Below are 20,519 nucleotides of genomic sequence, written 5' to 3' on the forward strand. Positions count from 1 at the left end.
CAGATCAACATCAGACTATCTGTACTCACCAGATGAGAGCTTTTCAGGGGGTCACTCTCAGCCCCTAAGGAGAGGGGACACCCCACCAGGTTCAGATTTCACACAGAGGGCGGTGGCTGTCTTAGTGCGGTGGGTACAGCGCTTCTGGTTGTTTGACATCTCCCTTATGAATGGCCCAAGATTGGGAGCCGAGGACGAGCTCCTTCACTCCAAGGGAGCCCAAGGTTTGGTTAACATGAGCAGAGCCACACTTGTCCGCTCGTGTGCTGCTGGTCCTGGCTCCCCGTGTGGGGGGACTAAGTCATCCAGGACATTGGATGGTGTTAGAACTGGAGGAGGAGGGAAGGTGTACTGGTCAAAAGGGCTCACCTGCAAGTTGAGGAATACTTGCGCATACACCGTGTTGTCTTGGGCCGTAGGTGCAGGTGCATTCCTCAGCATGACGAGATCGTACTCTGCTGGCCTCTCAGAAGCCGAGTCAGGTCCAGTGTCCTCCTGGCATCTTCCAGCCTTGACCATGTCTGTCGTCTCCTCGGTTGTTGCACTGCTGTCAGAGCTGCTGGCAGAGGGGGGCCTAGACCGTTGCTTGGCAGTCTTGAGAAGAGTGTCCAGCTTTTCATACCCTTGGGAGAGCATGTTGCACAGTGTGTGGCCAGCGGTGAGTTTTGAACACATTGTGCAGGGTCGGTAGGAAGTATGGCCGCCCCCGCCTCTTTCTTGTTTTGTGGAAGGAGCCAAGCTACTCTGCTTCTACCCCGGGTGAGGCCTTAAGAACTGGAGGAGAGGTTGTTCTCCAGTCTTCCCTTAGGGGGTTCCATCCCACTCTCCCTTCCTCCTTCCCTTCAAGCATTCACGTGTGACAACTTAGCAACTCTCGGGGAGCAGAAGTGGCCCCATTGGGTGAGCCACCCTAAGTGCCATGATGGGTACTCTGGGAAAACACAAAGGTCATTATGCCTGCTCTTCTTTATTTTGTTTTATTTTTTTCTTGAGAGAGAGAGAGAGAGAGAGAGAGAGAGAGAGAGAGAGAATGCACATGGGCATGTGAGTGAGTGGGGGAGAGGCAAAGGGAGAGAGGGGAGGAAGGATCTTAAGCAGGCTCCTTGCCCAACCAGGAGCCCGATGGCGGTCTCCATCTCACAACTGTGAGATCATGAACTGAGCCGAAATCAAGAGTCAGATGCCTAAACAACTGAGCCACCCAGGTGCCCCAGACCTGCTCTTGAAGGAGGAGGGATAGAAAGGAGAAGGAATGGCCAGTTAGGAAACTAGTACGCTATTTTAGGGAAGAAGTAACAAGGAATGGGAATGTCTAGTGATGAGGTCTGGTGAAATAAATTAAGGCACATCCGTAGGATGGAATAAATGGGAGTCAGTCTTCATATACATATGTTAATATTCCTAGGATATTCTGTTAAATTCAAAAAGCAAGTTTCAGAAAAATGTTACAGATTGCTTCCATATGTGTAATTAAATGAAGGGCACCCACCCACGCACCCACCACACACACGCACATGCACACACGCACAAATATATCTGACGCCTGTAAATGCGTTAAAAGGCTCTGAAAGGATTTAGAAATACATCCTAACAATGAAGGCCGCTGGAGAGACTAGGAGATTGGGATTTGGAGGTAGATTTAATTGTATACCATGTGACTATATGAGTTTTCACTTAAAAAAAAAATCCTATTCAATAAAACAAAAAAAAATGGTGACAGCATGAACCTAGGCAGTGACAAAAGATGGAGAGGCTTTGGAGAGATGGTGGAGAGGCTAAAGAAGCAGACCATGGGAGTGGAGGAAAGGGGCGCTGGGGAGGGCGGAAGGGCAGGGGTGACAGTGGTGTCCCCAGTACTCCCTTACTCCTCCTACTGTGCCCGGGGTGCCAAGGAATGAGGGCACAGGCTGGCGGAGACCAGGGTTTGCCCTGCCAGCTGTGAGGAGGTAGCTGGTGGGAAGCTCCACACTTAGCCTCCGTCCTGTTTCTTGGCCCCTTTCTCTTGGTTATACTTTTCTTCAGAGAAGCCTGCACTGTTGGATTATTTGAGCCCCTGGCCTCCCACCCAGTCCCTCCTCTTAGTACATCTCCATGGGGGGATCTCCTCCGGGAGGGGTTACCAGGGGTTTTTAAAAGCAGGATTTGTTTGAGTGGGTAGAGTTTGGGGATTCCTTAGAACTCCAGAGCTTAGAGTTCAAGGTGGTAATTGAGGACACCAAGGGATGGGAACGGGGGTGGGAAGGTAAGATGCAGGCATCTCAGCTCACCACCCCAACACCTGTCAGGACAGGTGCACCTTCACACACTTTGTGCTGTTGGGGTGTTGCGCTGTATTTCGTTTGAAGCAAGCATGCCTTAGCTTTTTCAGAAATTGGGAAACTGCTTCCTCAGTGATGCTCTTGGGTCATAGGTGTCTAGACAGTCTCACGGGCTTAATTTTCATTGGGTCTTAGTTTGGCTTCTGCCGCGGATTTGCCATTCTATCTGGCCTTTGTGTCTCCATTCTCAGAATGAGGAACATGACTCCGCCCTCATCGGAGGCCACGTTCAAGTGGTAATGATCAAAGCCTGAGGAGCTCTAGAGACCCCAGAGGGCAGGCCGCCTCTCCTAGCTTTGGTCACCTTCTCTCTGGAGTCCATCCTCATTGTGGTTTCTGTGCCCCAAACCGCCTTCCTTCTCCAAACCACATTATTTCTCAGACTTTAACAGGTATATGATTCACCTTGTGAAGATGCAGACTAGAGCTCAGTATTCTGGGGCGGTGCCCAAGATTTGCGTTTCTACCAAGCTCCTGGGTGATACTCCTGTCGCTGGTTGGCAGACCACATAGAATAAATAGCCAGGCCTTGGAGCTTCCATCGGGCCCAGGGACCCCATAGCCTGTGTCATTGGTGATATTACCTGGCGCATCCGCTGGGGTTTCAGCTTGGTTGGAGCTGGAGTCTGGGACTGAGTCTGAGAAACGAAGGTAGAGAAGATTTATCAGTAGGGCTGTGAGGAGAGAGGCGTCTGATTTCGTGAGCGTCGAAACAGACGGGGAGAGATTTCTGGGGACACGGCCAAGGAAAAGGCTTTAGGGAGGAGGTGAACCCTGATGTGAGCAGGAACCTGATGTGAAAGGGCGACCAGAGTCTAAGGTCATCTTCAGCTGAGAAGAAGGCCCTGGAGCCTCCTGCCATCCCTCGGCCCCATCTGTGGTAGCCCCTCCTCAGATTGGTTTGTTGGCTCGCATCAATTATTCCAGGGATCCAATGTGTTCTAACCAATAGGCTTTTTCTGGCAATTAGTCCATTTCCACTGCAATATGAGATTCCGAGGGAGCTGCCAATCATAATAGCTAATCCCCTTGGCCACGGTGATTGGGCCAAGCCATGGTCACATGACCCGAGGCCAGGCCAATCAGAGATCTTTCAAATGAGAGTTGGAGGGAAACCTCTTTTTTCTCTTCCCGGTGGCTATCTCCTAGTAGGTGTGCGTCTGGAGACAGCAATTGCTGTGTTGTGGTACACTCCACCCCACCCGTCAGCTGGGGTCCGTAGGAAAGAACTAAGCTGGCTCGAAGGACAAAGTAGGGGTGAGAGATGGAGAGCTCTGGTCATTTTTGAGTCTCTGGTAACGTTTGTCCCTAAGGCCAGCTCCTTCCCTGCATTCCCCACAACGAGCACCCCTCCTCCCCATCACTCTGAGAAGAAATGAGGTCTTCGGATAGACGGAGGAGGGGCGGGGGGCGGGGGGAAGGAGTGTGGGGGAGGGGGGATCATGAGAGGACAGACAAGCCTGCAAAGGTCCCAGGATATGGTCTAGGGCAGATGCCACTGATCTCAGAAACCCACGCCGTCCTTTTTGCTTCCACATGCACCACCAGATGGAGATCCCAAAGCACAGAAGAACAAGAGCCACCAAGGAGAGTCCGATGTAGAGCTTCATGTTTCTCTCCTGCCCTTTGGAGAGGAAATGAATGGTATTAGTATAAATAATGGTAGGGAGGTTGGAACAGTCAGTGAACACAGCATAATGACCATCCTACCTGCCTCTTAAAATTTCATGCTATCGCAGAGCATATTCCTTTTCATTCATTCTACAACTATTCATTGAGCAGGTATTGTTCTGGACAAGAAGCTGTAGTCTGTCTGATGACAGACACTGTCTCTAGGTAGAGCCCCTTGCCCGGTGTCGCAGAGAGTTCATCCTGAACAGGATTTGAACGTAGGCTGCCTGATTCTTAAACACCCTTATCCATCACACTACACCGCTCCTTTCTGTCAATGATATAAGGGCAGTTCCGGGCTCAAGACAGAGTCAAAATTCCCACCTAATTGGGCTCTAAATCCATCTGCTAGCCTGACCTAGCCTCGTCACATTCTAGGTAAACCTTCCTTTTTTTCTACTTCCTTCGAGAGCAGAACAGGGCACAGAACTCAGGGTTTCAATCATGCTTTTGTTGTGTGGCCTTGCTCAAGTCCCTTATACTTTCTGAGTCTCGGTTTCTTCATGTAATGGAGAATAATAAGAACATTTGCCACATAAGACCATTGTAAAGCTGACTGTGTTAAAACTCACCAGGACCTAGACTAGTGCCGGGCCTCTAGTAAGAGCCACCAGGGCTTCATTTCTTGCTTCTAGTCTCAAGTATAGTGGCCACGAGCCATGGCAGGAGCCATTGGAATGTGGCCAGGATGACTCTGGAGCTGAATTGCTTATTTTATTTAATTTTTAAAAATTGAAATTGAAGTGTGGCTATTCAGTTTCTTATTGAAAAACCTGATAAGTAGGTTTGGAGCAACTTGGATATGTGAATCTAGCTTCTCAACACTAAGTTTTATGAAATCTGAAAACAGATCAAGTACTTCCCATGAAAATTTGGCATCTGAATTGAGATGTGCTGTTACTGTAAAAACGTACCGGATTTCAGAGACTTAGCACAGCATGAAATGTAAATTATCTCAAGGATAATTGCATATTGGCTACATATTGAAATGATGATGTTTGGATATAGTGGGTTAAGCAAAAGATATTACTGAAGTTAATGTTACTTGTTGCTTTTTGCTTTATCTAATGTGGCTATTAGAAAATGTGAATTGCGTGTGTGGTTTCCATTATATTTCTATTGGAATGTGCTACTCTAAAGTACTCTCGCCCACACTCCCTCGCTGCACTTCATAAAGAACCACTCAGAATGCAGACTCTTGGATCCAAGGCAACCTGGGCAGATGTCGCCGGGAAGAAATGACTGGAAGCTCTTGCTGACAGGGTTCCTGGTGGTACATGTGAAGTTGGGATGATTTTCATCACTTCTCCAAGAGATATTGAGGTGAGATCCCCCTTGGGACATGACAGTTCCTTTCTGTAGGAAGGTCCATAAGTATGTCACATTGTGTCCACTGTCCTCCACTGAACATGTCAGGCTGACCCTGCAGATGCCATCCTCACTGAGCTCAAGGCTCCCGGTAACTTTTGGCTTCTTCAGCCTCCCTGTGTGAGGAGAAAGACCTCATGTAGAGTCAGGCCCACCCACTGGGCAGTCGCCACATCTTTACTCATTCAGAATATGCTCATGAAATTGTGTGTTGGAACTGCCTTAGGGCTGAGAAAGTGCCTCCAGGAGTCACGGACATTTTGGAGTGCACTTGGCCTTTCCCTTAGTGGCCGTGAAATCTCAGACATATCAGTTCAACTCTTGGATGCTTGGATGCTTGGATGTTAAAGGAGTTAATAAAAAGTAGAAAAACAAAGATACCACATCATTCTATAGAGTACCCTGTGAAGGACGAGCAAGTAAGCACAATATTCCACTTACTTCCACACAAGTAAGCACAACATACCATGTGCTCCAAAGACTCTTCAAGGCTTATGTGTTGAGGTGCCATCGTCTAAGTTTTTTTTATTCAGGAGATAAAGTGTAGAGAGGTGAGTGCAGCACTGACACAGAGTTAGTGCCCAATAAATGTTAGCAATTTTAACAGAAATGTAAGATGGGCATCAGTTGTTCCCGGTGCATTATTATTTTTACTAAATCTTCTCGCTTAAAAAAAAATTACATTTGAGTCACAGCTGCTATCGGCGTGGACTAGCTGACTCCCAGCATACTTTAGCAGGACCATGGACAGTGACTCTTTTCAGCTACTTAGACATCAACAAACCCAGGCAGGGGATGTGATGACAGGAGAGCCAAGCGGCCCTCGTGGGGGGGGGGGGGGGGGGGGGGTCAGAGGGTCTTTGGACACTAAAGGCTTTCTCCTCAGTCTTCTCCAATTCCACTCCAGCCAGCTGTTCTCTTATTCAAAAATGATAATATTCTATATATATAAAAAAAAAAACGATAAGCGATGCAGGAAAACAGTGGCGAGTATTAAAAGTTGGATGGTGGAGACCTAACTGGAAGTCTAGAAGGGGGACATCGGTAGGTGGATTTTGCCCAGCTGCCGGTTAAAAATTTTTCCTCCTGTGAGTTGACTGGTGTGGACCCAACAGTTGTTCAGGTGGCCTGAGGCATTTTGGTAGGAGGAGAGGCTTGAGGGAAGCAGGAGGCAGGGAAAGCAGCAAAGAGGAGAAACCTTTCAGGGAAGGCATCTAATGCTTAGCGCTCTGCTCAGAAACTCACGGTAGATGAGCAGGGTGAAATGTCTTCTGCTGATGACTCTGGAGGCCTCTGAACACACGTAGGCATAGTAGTGGCCGGCATTCTCCATCTTTAGCTGGCCAATCTTCAGGGAGTAGTCTTGGCCAGAGTTCTCGTCAGGAATCTTGGGCTTCACTTCCTGCTTTTTGGTGATAATAGATGTGTTAAACATCCAGACAATGTTATTCACGTAGCGACTGGCCGAGAGTGTTAGGGGGAGGGTGACTGACTCCCCGAGGATCCCCACCACTGTCTCCCCCGTTGATCCTCCTCTGGAGGCTCCCGGAGCTGCAATCAGAGATGAGACATGGTGACTTTAGTTACTGGCCCTATTAACCCTCAGCCTGCCTGAAGGAGACTGAAGTCCCACGTGCTCTCCTGCCCACACCCCCTTTCCCTTCCTATCATGAGGCATCCCTGCGGAACACTTGTCACAGACAGGTATGCACCTGGCTCTGCCTTTCACATACCCGGTCCTCTCCTGCCCTTCCTGACCTTCTGAGGAGACCCCAGGGGATACCCCCACCCAAGCAAAGAACCAACTGGATCCCTTCATCCAAACTCTCTTCCCTTCGCTTGTTCTACCCTTAGAGTTTCAGTTCCCTGGTAGTTCCTACATGCCCCGTCAGTCTCTCTCAGGCCTCAGATGGTAGAGTATAAGGGGTCTTCAAGCCTATCTTCTTGCTTCCCTATTCCACCCGTGTCCTGCCAGAACCCTGGCAGGGTTCCATAGCTACTCAGACTTTCTGGAATCGCCAGGAGGGCCTAAGTGGAACCTGTACCTGTACAGAACTGCCGGGCATGGATGGGGCCAGAGGTGCTCTGGCTGACTGGGTTCCTGGCTGTGCAGGTGTATGGCAGGTCTGGGTCACACGGCATCCAGTAGATGGTGATGGTGGAGGCCCCATGGGATTCAGAAGCATGGGTGTTCTTCGGGGTCCAGCTGTACAGAACACTTGTCCCTGCCCTCTCCACAGAGCAAATCAAGGTAATGTTGCAGGAGGCACTATCAGACATGTTCACGGACTTCACGACAACTCGAGGCACCTGCACCTGCTCTGTATGGACAACAGCAATGAGACTACTCACATTCCTTCTGCAGCAGGACAAGGCTGAGAGAAGAAGGTGATGATGACAGGAGAGCTAGGCAGAGAAGGAAGAAGTCAGCATCCTTCAAAGGGAAGTTTTCAGGCTAGACTGCCTCTTTTCTGCATTTCCGTAGATCCTCGACAGGTGTTATTTCCATGACGCAACATGACTGATTACTCCTCTCCCCATCAGTATCTGAACTACTTGAGGACAGGGCCAATGCCTGTGCCTGGACGTCTAACACAGGCTCGGCCCATGAAAGTCACTCTTGAATGTTTGGTGAATAAATGGATAAATAAGTCAGCCCCAAACACTGTGGAGTAGGGAGCTCTGCCTCTAGATTCTTGAGTTCCTTTTGTCTTTTGATCTGAATTTATGACCCATTGTGTTTCCAGAACTTCTTCCTAGTCCTTTCCTTCCCTTTTGTTCCATTTCCCCTATCCACTGTGTGTGTGTGTGTGTGTGTGTGTGTACAGGTGTGTGTTTAAGTTTGCTTTTTTGGGGAATTAGTAATACATAAAATTGAAAAGATACACGAAAGAGTATATAATTTAAAAAGCAAGCTATCTTGTCCCAGACACCTATTTCCTCTCCCCAGGAATTATTCCGAGGCATTTCTTGTTGATCTTTCTAGAAATATCCTAGGTATAGATGCATACATGATAGCATACTATATATACTGTTCTGAACCCTTTAAAAACCTAACAACATATTGGATTTCTGGGGAAGATGGCAGAGTAAGAGGACCCCAAGCTCACTTTGTCCCATGGATACAACCAGGCAGCACCCACATCAACGTAAATAACCCAGAAAACGACCTGAAGACTAGCAGAACAAACTCTCCACAGCTAAATGTATAGAAGAGGTCACATCAAAGAGGGTGGGGAGGGCAGAGATACAGTTGGGAGCTAAATGGACACACAGGACTGTCCAAGGGAGGGAAGGTGCAAGAGGGGACAGAAACAGACTCTCATACAGGGAAGATGAGTCCTCATAACATTTAGTTTTGAACAACAGTGGGGCCTAATTTCATGAGTTCTTACAATCAGTGGGGCTTAACACCTGGAACTTAAACATTATTTTTTAATGTCTAATTTTGAGAAAGAGAGACAGAGCACGAGTGGGGGAGGGGCAGAGAGAGAGGAAGACATAGAATCTGAAGCAGGCTCCAGGCTCCGAGCTGTCAGCACAGAGCCTGACTTGGGGCTCAAACCCACGAGCTGTGAGATCATGACCTGAGCTGAGGTCAGATGCTCAACTGACAGCCACCTAGGTGCCCTAACACCTGAAAGTTTAAAAGTCAGTGGGCTCAGCTCTGGGAGGGGGAGAGAAAACTGGTACCTGCCCTTAAAAAGGCAGCACCACAAACGGCTCTGGAGATACAACATAGAAGCAGCAGTTTGAAACCCCTGTAATATATGGGAAAGACATTTGTTTACTAATCTCAGAGTGTGTGCTGTAGGGGGCAGAGATTGTTGAGAGCTTCTCCAGGAACAAGGGAGCTGGTGGAAATCATATCCCTCCCTGGCCCGCCAGCCCAGACACATGGACACCTGTGGGAACCAGTGTAGGACCAACACTTAATACCTAACTTGCTAGCCGCACACTACACCCCTGCATTCTCCCATAGATATGCCCTCTCCAGTTATGCCTCTGTTCTAGGTCCCCTCCCACGGCAGACCTGAACAAACCTTGCTAACGCCAGACACCCTGTCCTCCACACTAATCCCCCCTCCTCCGGCCCCACCGCTTTTGCAGATCTGTCCCCTCCAACCCAGCCTGCCTGGTTCCCATTGGCTACAGGTCCCCTTCTGCAACCAACCAGCGCAAACCTTGATAATGCTGCCAAGCCTGCCCCTGCTTTCTCTTGTGGCCCTGCCCCCTCCAATGCACTCTTGGATGGAGCCCATCCAAAGTGAGGCCACAAGCCTGGCAGTGTGCAAGCAGTGCCAGCAGGGGCCAGCAATGGGCCGGGGACAGACATCTGGTCTGACTACAGGCCCTGCCCACCAATGAAAGCTTTTCCCAAAACAAAACAAGGAAAGCACCCTGTAGTTCATTGCTACTGCATCTCTGGCAAATGCTTGGTCTGAATTGACTCAAGGCCAGGGCCCCAGATTGGCCCACTAACAACGCAAGGACCAAACCCTGCCCACAACAGGAAAGGACAGCCATTGCAGATGACTGGACTGAAGGCAAAAGTGGCTCAGCCACAACAGCAGGGCATACACAACACACATAGGAGACACCCCTGAAGCTCCAAGTTCTGGTGAACAAGGGACACTGCACTGCAGGGCACTCTAGGTCCTCTTCTTCATAAAGCCACTACTTTTTTCAAATGTTTATTTATATTTTATATACAGAGAGACAGAGCACAAGCAGGGGAGGGGCAGGGAGAGAGGGAGACAGAATCTGAAGCAGTCTCCAGGCTCTGAGCTGTCAGCACAGAGCCTGACATGGGGCTTGAACTCATGAGCTGTAAGATCATGACCTGAGCTGAAGCCGGATGCTTAACTGACTGAGCCACCCAGGCACCCCAAGCCACTACTTTGAAGAGCAGATGAAACTGACTTTCCTACCACATATAAACAGATACAGAGAGTTAGATAAAATGAGGAAACATATGTCCCAAATGAGAGAACAAGACAAAATCATGGCAACAGAAATAAAAGAAATGGAGATAAGTAGTATGTCTGATAAAGAATTTAGAGTAATGGTCATAAAGATACTCACTGGACTTGAGAAGAGTGGAGGACCTCAGTGGAGTGGAAGACCTCTCTTTAAAAAAGAGATAGAAAACATAAAAAGAACCACGCAGAGAAGAAGAACTCAACAACTGAAATTAAAAATACACAGATGGAATAAAAAGACCAGAGAAAGCAGATCAGTGACATGGAAGACAGAGTAATGGAAAACAATCAAGCTGAACAGAGGAAAAAAATAATTAGAAAAAAAGAAAATAGACCGGGAGCTCAGCAACACCATCAAGTGTAATAATAGCATTATAAGGATCCAAGAAGGAGAAGAGAATTTGAAGAAATAATAGTAAAAACTTGCTGAATCTGATTTCTGAAACAGAAAGCCAGATCCAGGAGACACAGAGAGCCCCCCAAAGTCTCCCAAGGACGTCCACACCAAACACATAGGAATTAAAATGGCAAAAAGTAGTGATAAGAGAATAATTTAAGAACACCAAGAGAAAAGAAAACAGTTACATGCAAGGGAGAATCCCATAAGGCTATGAGCTAATTTTTCAGTAGAAACTTTGCAGGACAAAAGGGAGTGGCATGATATATTCAAAGTGCTGAAAGGAAAAAACCTGCAACCAAGAATACTCTATCAGGCAAAGCTATTATTCAGAATAGAAGGAGACACAAGGAGTTTCCCAGACAAATGTTAAGGGAATCCATGACTACTAAACCAGCCCCGCAAGAAATGTTAAAGGGGACTCTTTGAATGGAAAGGAAAGATCATAAGTAGGAGTGAGAAAAGTAGGAAGCACAAAAGCAATAAAAATAAATTTATCTATAGAGATCAGTCAAAGGATTCACAAAATAAAAAGATGTAAAGTATGGCACCGTATACCTAACATGTGGGAGGGAGATGAGTAAAGAATAGGTTCAAATTTGAATGACCATTAAATTAATACAGGCTGCTATATGAAACAGATGTTATATATAGACCTAATGGTAACCACAAATCAAAAATCAGTGATAGATATGCAAAGAAATAAACAGAAAAGAATCCAAGTATATCACTAAGAAAGCCAACAAATGGTGAGAGAAGAGAGCCAGAGAAGAAAGAGAACTACAAAAACAACCATAAAACAAACGACAAAATGGCAACAAGTACCTACCTGTCAATAACTATTTTGAATGTAAGTGGACTGAAAGCTCCAGTCAAAAGACATAGCATGGCAGAATGGATAAAAAAAGCAAGATCTATTTATATGCTGCCTATGAGAGACTCATTTCAAACCTAAAGACCCATGCAGATTAAAAGTGAAGTGATGGAAAATCATTGATTATGTGAATGGACATGAAAAAAAAAAAAAAGCTGGCAAAGCAATAATTGACATGATTGACAAAATGGGCTTTAAGACAAAGAGTGTGACAAGAGAAAAAGGACACTATGTAATCGTAAAGGGTACAATCCAATGAGAATATATAACAATTGTAAATATTTATGAACCCAACATAGAAGTACCCAAATACATAAAGCAGCTAGTAACAAACATAAAGAAAAGGAAGTAATTGATAGTAATACAATACTAGCAGGGGCCTTTAACACCCCACTTACATCAATGGATAGATCATCCAAACAGAAAATCAACAAGGAAACAAGTGGCTTTGAATGACATATTGGAACAGATGGATCTAATAGATATATTCACAACATTTCATCCTAAAACAGCAGAATACACATTCTTTTCACGTGCTCATCAGCATTCTCCACAATAGGTCACATACTTGGCCACCAAACCAGTCTCAACAAACTTAAAAAAATCAAAGTCATATCTGCATCTTTTCTGACCACAACACTATGAAACTAGAAATGAATCACAAGAAAAAGTTTGGAAAAGATACAAACACATGGAGGTTAAATAACATGCTATTAAACAATGAATGAGTCAACCAAGAAATCAGAGGAAATAAAAAAAAATACACGTATAAAATGAAAATGAAAACACAACAGTCCAAAATCTTTGGGATGCAGCAAAAGTTGTTCTAAGAAGGAAGTTTATAGCAATATAGGCCTACATCAAGAAGCAAGAAAAATCTGACATAAACAACTTAATTTTACACCTAAAGGAGCTACAAAAGAAGAACAAACAAAACCCCAAACTAGTCGAAGGAAAGAAATAATCAAGATGAGAGCAGAAATAAATGAAATCAAAACTTCAAAACAGACAAACAAACAATAGAACAGATCAATGAAACCAGGAGCTGTTTCTTTGAAAAGATCAACAAAATTGATAGGCCTTTAGCTAGACTCAGACAGAGAGAGAGAGAGAGAGAGAAAACTCAAGTAAACAAAATCCGAAATGAAAGAGGATAAATAACTGACACACAAAAGTACAAAGGATTATAAGAGAATATTATGAAAAATTATATGTCAATAAATTGCACAATCTAGAAGAAATGGATAAATGCCTAGAAAATATAACCTCCCAAAACTGAATCAGGAAGAAATAGAAAATTTGAACAGACTGATTACCATCAATGAAATTGAATCAATAATCAAAAAACTCCCAAAACAAAAAATCCGGGACTTGACATCTTCATAGATGAATTCTACCAAACATTTAAAGAAGAGTTAATGCCTATTATTGTCAAACCATTCCAAAAAATAAGAGAGGAAGGAAACTTCTAAATTCATTCTATGAGGCTAGCATTACCCTGATTCCAAACCAGATAAAGACACTACCAGAGAGAGAGAGAGAGAGAGAGAACTACAGGTCAATATTTCTGATGAACATAGATACAAAAATCCTCAACAAAAAAATTAGCAAACCAAATCCAGCAATACGTTAAAAAAAATCACTCACCATGATCAAGTGGGATTTATTCCTGGAATGCAAGGGTGGTTCAATATTCACAAATCAAATGACATGATACATCCCATAAACACAGAAAGGATAAAAAGCATCTGATCATTTCAATAGATACAAAAAAAGCATTTGACAAAGAACAACATCCATTCATGATAAAAATCCTCAACAAGGTAGGTGTAGAGGGAACACACCTCAACAAAATAAAGCCCATATATAAAAAATCCCACAGCTAACGTTATACTTAATAGTGAAAAACTGAGAGCTTTTCCGCTAAGGTCAGGAACAAGAAAGGATGTCTACTCTCACCACTTTTATTCAAACTAGTACTGTATGTCCTAGCCATAGCAATTAGACAACAAAAAGAAATAAAATGTATCTGAATTGGTAACAAAAAAGTAAGACTTTCACTATTTGCAGATGACATGATACTATGTATAGAAAACCCTAAAGATTCCACCAAAAAAAAAAAAAAGCCACTAGAACTGATAAATGAATTCAGTAAGGTTGCAGGGTACAAAATCAATATACAGAAGTCTATCGCATTTCTGTACACTAATAATGAAGCAGCAGAAAGAGAAATTAAGAAAACAATCTCATTTACAATTGCACCAAAATTAATAAAATACTCAGGAATAAACTTTACCAAGGAGGTGAAAGATCTGTACTCTGAAAACAGTGATGAAAGAAACTGAAGAAGACACAAATAAATGGAAAGATATTCCATGCTCATGGATTGGAAGAACAAATATTACTGAATTTCCAGGTTAGTCAAAGCAATATACAGATTTAATGCAACCCCTGCCAAAATACCAACAGCATTTTTCACAGAACTAGAACAAACAATGCTAAAATTTGTATGGAATCACACAAGAACCTGAATAGCCAAAGCAATCTTGAAAAAGAAGAACAAATTTGGAAGTATCATGATACGAGATTTCAAGATATACTACAAAACTTTAGTAATCAAAGCAGTATGGCACTGGCACAGAAATGGACACCTAGATGCATGGAACAGAATAGAGAGCCCAGAAATAAACCCATGATTATATATCAATTAATCTTCGACAAAGGAGGCAAGAATATTCAATGGGAAAAAGACAATCTCTTCAATAAATAGTGTTGGGAAAACTGAACAGCTACATACAAAAGAAAGAAACTGAGCCACCTGCTTACACCATATACAAATGTAAACTCAAAATGGATTAAGGACCTAAATGTGACACTTTAAGTCATATAAAGATCCTAGAAGAGAGCACAGGTAGTGATTTCTCTAACATTGGCCATACCAACATTTTTGTAGTTATGTTTCCTGAGGCAAGGGCAACAAAAGCAAAAAGCAACTATTGGGACTACATCAAAATAAAAAGCTTCTGCACATCAAAAGAAACAATCAACGAAACGAAAAGACAACCTATTGAATGGGAGAAGATATTTGCAAATGATGTATTCCATAAAGGATTAGTGTCCAAAATATATAAAGAACTTATACAACTAAACACCCAAAAAACAAATAACCCAATTAAAAAATGGACAGAAGACGTGAACAGACATTTCTCCAAAGAAGACATCCAGATGTCAACAGACACATGAAAAGATGTTTGGGGCGTCTGGGTGGCTCAGCTGTTTAAGCGACCGACTCTTGATTTTGACTCTCGTGATCTTATGGCTCTGCTGACCATGCAGAAACCCTGTTTGGGATTCTCTCTCTTCCTCCTCTTCCCCTCCCCTGCTCATTCTCTCTTTCTCTCTCTCTCTCTCTCTGTCTTTCTGTCTCAGAATAAATAGATAAAAAAAAAAAAAAAAAGAAAAGTTGGTCATCATCACTCATCATCAGGGAAATGCAACTCAAAACTACAATGAGACATCATATCATACTTGTCAGAATAGCTAAAACAAAAAAACACAAGAAACAACAAGTGTTGGTAAGGATGTGGAGAAAAAGGAACCTTGTGCACTGTTGGTGGGAATGCAAACTTGTGCAGCCACTGCAGAAAACAGTATGCAGGTTCCTCAGAAAATTAAAAATAGAACTAACATATGATCCAGTAATTCCACAACTGGGTATTTACCCAAAGAATATGAAAACACTAATTCGAAAAGATATATGCACCTCTACGTTTGTTGCAGCATTATCTACAGTAGCCAAATTATGGAAACAGCCCAAGTGTCTATCGGTCGATGAATGGATAAAGAAGATGTGGTATAGATAAGTGAATATTATTCAGCCATAAGAACAAATGCAATCTTGCCATTTGTAACAATAGATGGCTCTAGAGAGTATTTAGCTAAGTGAAATAAGTCAGTCAGAGAAAAACAAATACTATATGATCTCACTCATATGTGGAAATTAAGAAACAGAATGAACAAGGAAAAAAAGACCAACCCCCCCCCCCAAAAAAAAAAAAAAAAGATGCTTAACTACAGAGAACACAATGATGGCTGGCCAGAGGGGAGGTGGGTAGGCGATGGATGAACTAAGTGAAGGGGATTAAGAGTACACTTACGATGAGGGTGTCTGGGTGGCTCAGTCGGCTGATCATCTGACTGGCTCAGGTCATGATCTCACGGTTTGTGAGTTCGAGCCCACATCAGGCTCACCGCTCTCAGTGCCGAGCCCCCTTCAGAACCTCTGACCCCCTTTCTCCCGTCCATTCCTCCACTCGTGTGTGCTCTCTCTCTCAAAAATAAGTAAATAAATGAACATTTAAAAAAGACTACACATGTGATGAGCACTGGGTGCTGTATGAAGTGTTGAATCACTGCTGAATCACTGAAACTAATATAACAGTGGATGCTAACTATGCTGGAATTAAAAAAAAAATTAACACTATATCTTGGGAATTGTATGTCGGTGCACATCGATTCATTATAGAATCGATCATTGATTCAACAGAGTTGATTCAGTCTATTTCTATTCGCAGCATAGAATTCCATTTCTTTAACATATGCGGAACCCTCTACAAATCAATTTTAAAAAACCTACCTGGTAGAAAAATGGTGTCATAGGCTGAATTGTGCCTTCCCAAAGTTCAGATGTTAAAGCCCTGACTCCAAGTACCTAAGAATATGTTTTTATTTGGATATAGGACTGTGTTTGGAGAGAGAAGTCATTACATTAAAATGAGGTCATTAGAATGGTCCCTAACCCAATATGACTGGTGTCCTTACACGAAGAGGGGGCAACTGAGTGGCTCAGTCACTTAAGCGTCTGACTTCGGCTCAGGTCACCATCTCGCGGTCCGTGAGTTCGAGCCCCGCGTCGGGCTCTGTGCTGACGGCTCAGAGCCTGGAGCCTGCTTCGGATTCTGTGTCCCCCTCTCTCCCTGCCCCTCCCCCGCTCTCTCTCTGTCTCTCTCTCTCTCTCAGAAATAAAATAAAAACATTAACACATTTTCAAGAAGAGGAGACCGGGACACAGACAGCACGGACAGAATGACAACCGTGTGAGAACCCAGAGAGAGAAGGTGGCTATTCGCAAGCCAAAGGGAGAGGCTTTGGAGGAAACCCAACCTGCCGACATCTTGACTGGTCTCCAGAGCTGCGAGAAAGTAAACTTCTGTCGTTAAGGTTACTGTCTGTGGTACTCGGTTATGGCAGCCTTAGCAAACCAGTATGGATTGTGGTACCAGACATGGGTTGCTGCTGTAACAAACACCGAAAACTGTGGAAGTGGCTTTGGACTCGGCTAATGGATACAGGTCTAGAGGGTTTTGAAGCGTGTGTTAGGAAAAGCCTAGACTGTCCTCAAGAGACTGCAGAAATGTGGATGTTAAAGTTGGTTCTGGTAAGGGCTCAGAAAGAAGAGAGCAGAGCTGAAGAGGAAGCTTCTGTTGTCCTAGAGTCACACGGGGTATTATCATGAGCAGAATATTGGTAGAAATATGAGCCCTACAGGTGTTTCTGGCGAGGCATGAGATGTGACTGAGGAACATGTTATTGGACACCAGAGGAAGTGACCCACTCGTCACAGAGTGGTGAAGAATTGAGAAAAATTGCGTTGCAGTGTTTTGTGGAAAGTAGCAGATTCAGGGGTGCCTGGGTGGCTCTGTGGGTTGAGCGCCCAACTCTTGATTTCAGCTCGGGTCACGATGTCATGCTTTGTGGGTTTGAGCCCTGGGTCGGGCTCTGCGTTGACGGTGCAGAGCCTGCTTGGGATTCTCTCTCTCCCTTTCTCTCTCTCTGCCCCTCCCCTGCTCACACATGCACACTCTCTCTCTCTCTCTCAAAAGAAATAAACTTAAAAAAAAAATTTAAGAAACAAACTTTAAAAAAAGAAAGCAGCACACTTAAATGATAAATTTGAGTATTTCGCTACAGAGATCTCTAAGCAAAGTATTGAGGGCACTATGTGGTTTTTCCTTTCTGCTTGTCGTACAATTTTAGAGGAGGGCCGTAAATTGAAGAAGGAAGTGTTGAGAAAGAAGGAACCAGAACTTGCAGATTTAGAAAATTCTCAGCCTATAAGGTGTGGCTAGACAACATTTGCTGAAGAGATTACGGTGTGACTCATGGATTTAGTCAACTCTATCAGCAGAAGTGTTTCCAGCCTGGACTGAAGGGACAGAGGTGGGACAAAATTAAGAGACGCTGTCACACTTGTGGGATTCTACAGGATGGGCCAATAGAGCTTGTCAGTTGAGATCATGCCTTATCCTTCGAGAAGAGGGAAGAATATGCCCAAGAGCAGTTCAGGGGTGGATAGGGCTGCCACTGCCTTTGCCCCCCCTGGCCTAGAGGGCCCAGGCCCAGGGGCAGTCGGTGGGGCGATTTCCTCCTTGGTTCCAGGGGTCAGGGATGCTGCCCAGGGCCAAGGAGTGGGGGGCGGCCACCCAGGGGGCCCAGAGGATAGAGCATAGGGCCAAATAAGATTGTTCTTAAAGGTTAAAATTTAATGGGATTTGACCTGCTAGATCGCAGACTTCCTTGGGATCCATGGCCGCTCTCTTCTTTTCTATTGCTCCCTTTTGGAATATGAATGTCTATCCTATGCCTATCCCACCATCCTAGTATGGAGACAGATAACTTGTCTGGTTTTCCAGTTTCACAGCCAAAGGGGGGGGTTGTGCCTCAAGACAAATTACATCTCGAGTCTCACCCATAATGCTTTAGATGATATCTAGATAAGCTTTTGGACTTAGAATTGATAGTGGGGTGTCTGCTGAGATCGAATGAATGTATTTCGCACATGAGAAGGAAGTGAGTTTTGGGGGGCCAGAGGGCACACTGTTATGAACTGAATCGTGTCCCTTCAAAATTCATATGTTGAAGTCCTGATCCCCGGTACCCCAGAATGTGACTCGATTCGGAGACAGAGCCTTTCAAGAGATAATTAAGGGGGGGCGCCTGGGTGGCTCAGTCAGTTGGGTGTCCTACCCTTCATTTCTGCTCGGGTCATGATCTGATGGTTCGTGGGACTGAGCTCTGCCCTGACAGTGCGGAGCCTGCTTGGGATTTCCTCTCTCCCCTCTCTCTTCCTCTCTCTGCCCCTCCCCCACCCATCTAGCGGGCGCTCTCTCTCAAAATACATAAACAGACTTAAAAAAAATATAAAGAGGGAATTAAGTTGAAATTAGGAACCAAGGAACAGACTCTCAGCCCTACAGGACAAATTGCTGGTCACCAGAAGGGAGGCGTGGTGGGGGAATGGGTGAAACAGGCGAAGGGGACAAAGGGAACAGGTGACACTCATATTGGTGAGCACTGAGTAACGTACAGAAGTGTTGAATCACTATATTGTACCCTGAAACTAATATAACACTGTATGTTAACTATACTGGAATTAAAATAAAAAACCTAAAAATAAAGAATGACTTACATGGATTATACATTAACCAGTAAACGATTTATTTAAAAGAACACTTTTTAGCTTCTCTTTTCTTTTTAAAATTTTTTTTAACGTTTATTTATTTTTGAGACAGAGAGAGACAGAGCATGAATGGGGGAGGGGCAGAGAGAGAGGGAGACACAGAATCAGAAGTAGGCTCCAGGCTCTGAGCCATCAGCCCAGAGCCCGACACGGGGCTCGAACTCACGGACCATGAGATCGTGACCTGGGCGGAAGTCGGACGTCTAACCGACTGAGCCACCCAGGTGCCCCTAGCTTCTCTTTTCTTGATAGGACCGTGTGAGGACGTGTCGAGAGGGTAGTTAAAGGCAAGCCTGGAAGCCAGGCCGCAGGAGAAACCCAACCTGCTGATATCTTGAGTTTGAACTTCCAGCCTCCAGAACCGTGAGAAAATAAGTTTCCGTTGTTTAAACCACCCCGTCTGTGGTATTTGGTTAATGTCAGCCCTAGCAAGCTAGTATAGATGGGTAAAGGGTATTATAACAGGGTTACAGAAAAGAGAATATAAACGGCTTTTAAACCCATTTTGTCTGTGTTTTCACTCTGACGTCTATATTTATGGAACCGGATGAAAGTGACCAACAAGATAGTCCTATCTGTCCTCGAGGGATAAACTGCTGGAGAGAGAAAAAAAAAAATCTGCTTTTAAAAATAAAAGATCAGGGGCACCCGAGTGGCTCAGTCGGTTGAGTGTCTGATTCTTGATTTTGGCTCAGGTCATGATCTCACTCGCAGTTTGTGAGTTCGAGCCCAGCGTCGGGCTCTGTGCCGACAGCGTGGAGCCTGCTTGGGATTCTCTCTCCCTCTCCCTCTCCCTCTCTGCTACCCTCTCTGTCAAAAATAAAGAAATAAACATAAAAAAAATCCCAAAAGATCAAAACCCACAGAAGCCCTCTAGAACTCACCATAGACACGCAGGATGAATTCCTCATCAGCGGTGACCTCAGAATTCTTGCGGTTTATCTGGGCTTTGTAGGATCCCGCGTCTTTCAAAGTCAGGTTGCTGATAGACAAGGAGTAGTTCCAGCTGATGTTCAGTCGGTTCTGGTAGCTTTTGTCCATAATGATAACTTGCGTTTCTGTGACTGCTAAAGCAAGAGCTTTTTGGGGACCATTCCAGGTGACGTGCTCAATCTCTGTGTCCACTGAAATGTTCAGGGAGAAAGTCACCGACCCTCCTAGAATCCCTGGCACCACTGTTGGGGGTGAGTCCTTTCCAGAGGCTTCTAGTCCTACAGCGACAGAAGAGGGAGTGGAGGAGCAGTTGGACTTTCAAGTCAGCCTTCATTCATTCATTCATTCATTCATTCACTCATTCAATAAAAACACAGTGAGAATAAATCCCAGATGATGAGAAATGAAATAAAATTCCAGCCCTCCTTCCTCTAGGCTTGTTGCCTAACAAAATCAT

At 44.6% G+C, this 20,519-nt stretch overlaps 1 protein-coding gene across 9 annotated transcripts in view; it reads right to left on the minus strand.

The window, feature by feature from the left end:
* LY9 (lymphocyte antigen 9) overlaps nt 1-20,519 on the minus strand; it is a 28,421-nt gene that overhangs the window by 4,233 nt on the left and 3,669 nt on the right. Inside the window, exons 2-8 of one of the 9 annotated variants that reach the window (XR_006198778.1) lie at nt 20,014-20,340; nt 7,403-7,678; nt 6,603-6,908; nt 5,204-5,473; nt 3,779-3,942; nt 2,903-2,956; nt 370-623 (exon numbers count right to left, since the gene is read on the minus strand). Coding sequence is in view for 8 of the 9 variants with exons in the window: in XM_042925049.1 (XP_042780983.1) it covers nt 205-623; nt 2,903-2,956; nt 3,775-3,942; nt 5,204-5,473; nt 6,603-6,908; nt 7,403-7,678; nt 20,014-20,340 (1,820 nt within the window). In the remaining variant the exon portion in view is untranslated. Of the gene's footprint in view, nt 624-2,902; nt 2,957-3,774; nt 3,943-5,203; nt 5,474-6,602; nt 6,909-7,402; nt 7,679-20,013; nt 20,341-20,519 lie in introns of all 9 variants that reach the window. The other 8 variants (XM_042925051.1, XM_042925050.1, XM_042925049.1 and 5 more) reach the window with 8 other exon arrangements.

This window comes from Panthera leo, chromosome F3 (assembly GCF_018350215.1).
Source record: "Panthera leo isolate Ple1 chromosome F3, P.leo_Ple1_pat1.1, whole genome shotgun sequence".
NCBI classification, from domain to species: domain Eukaryota; kingdom Metazoa; phylum Chordata; class Mammalia; order Carnivora; family Felidae; genus Panthera; species Panthera leo.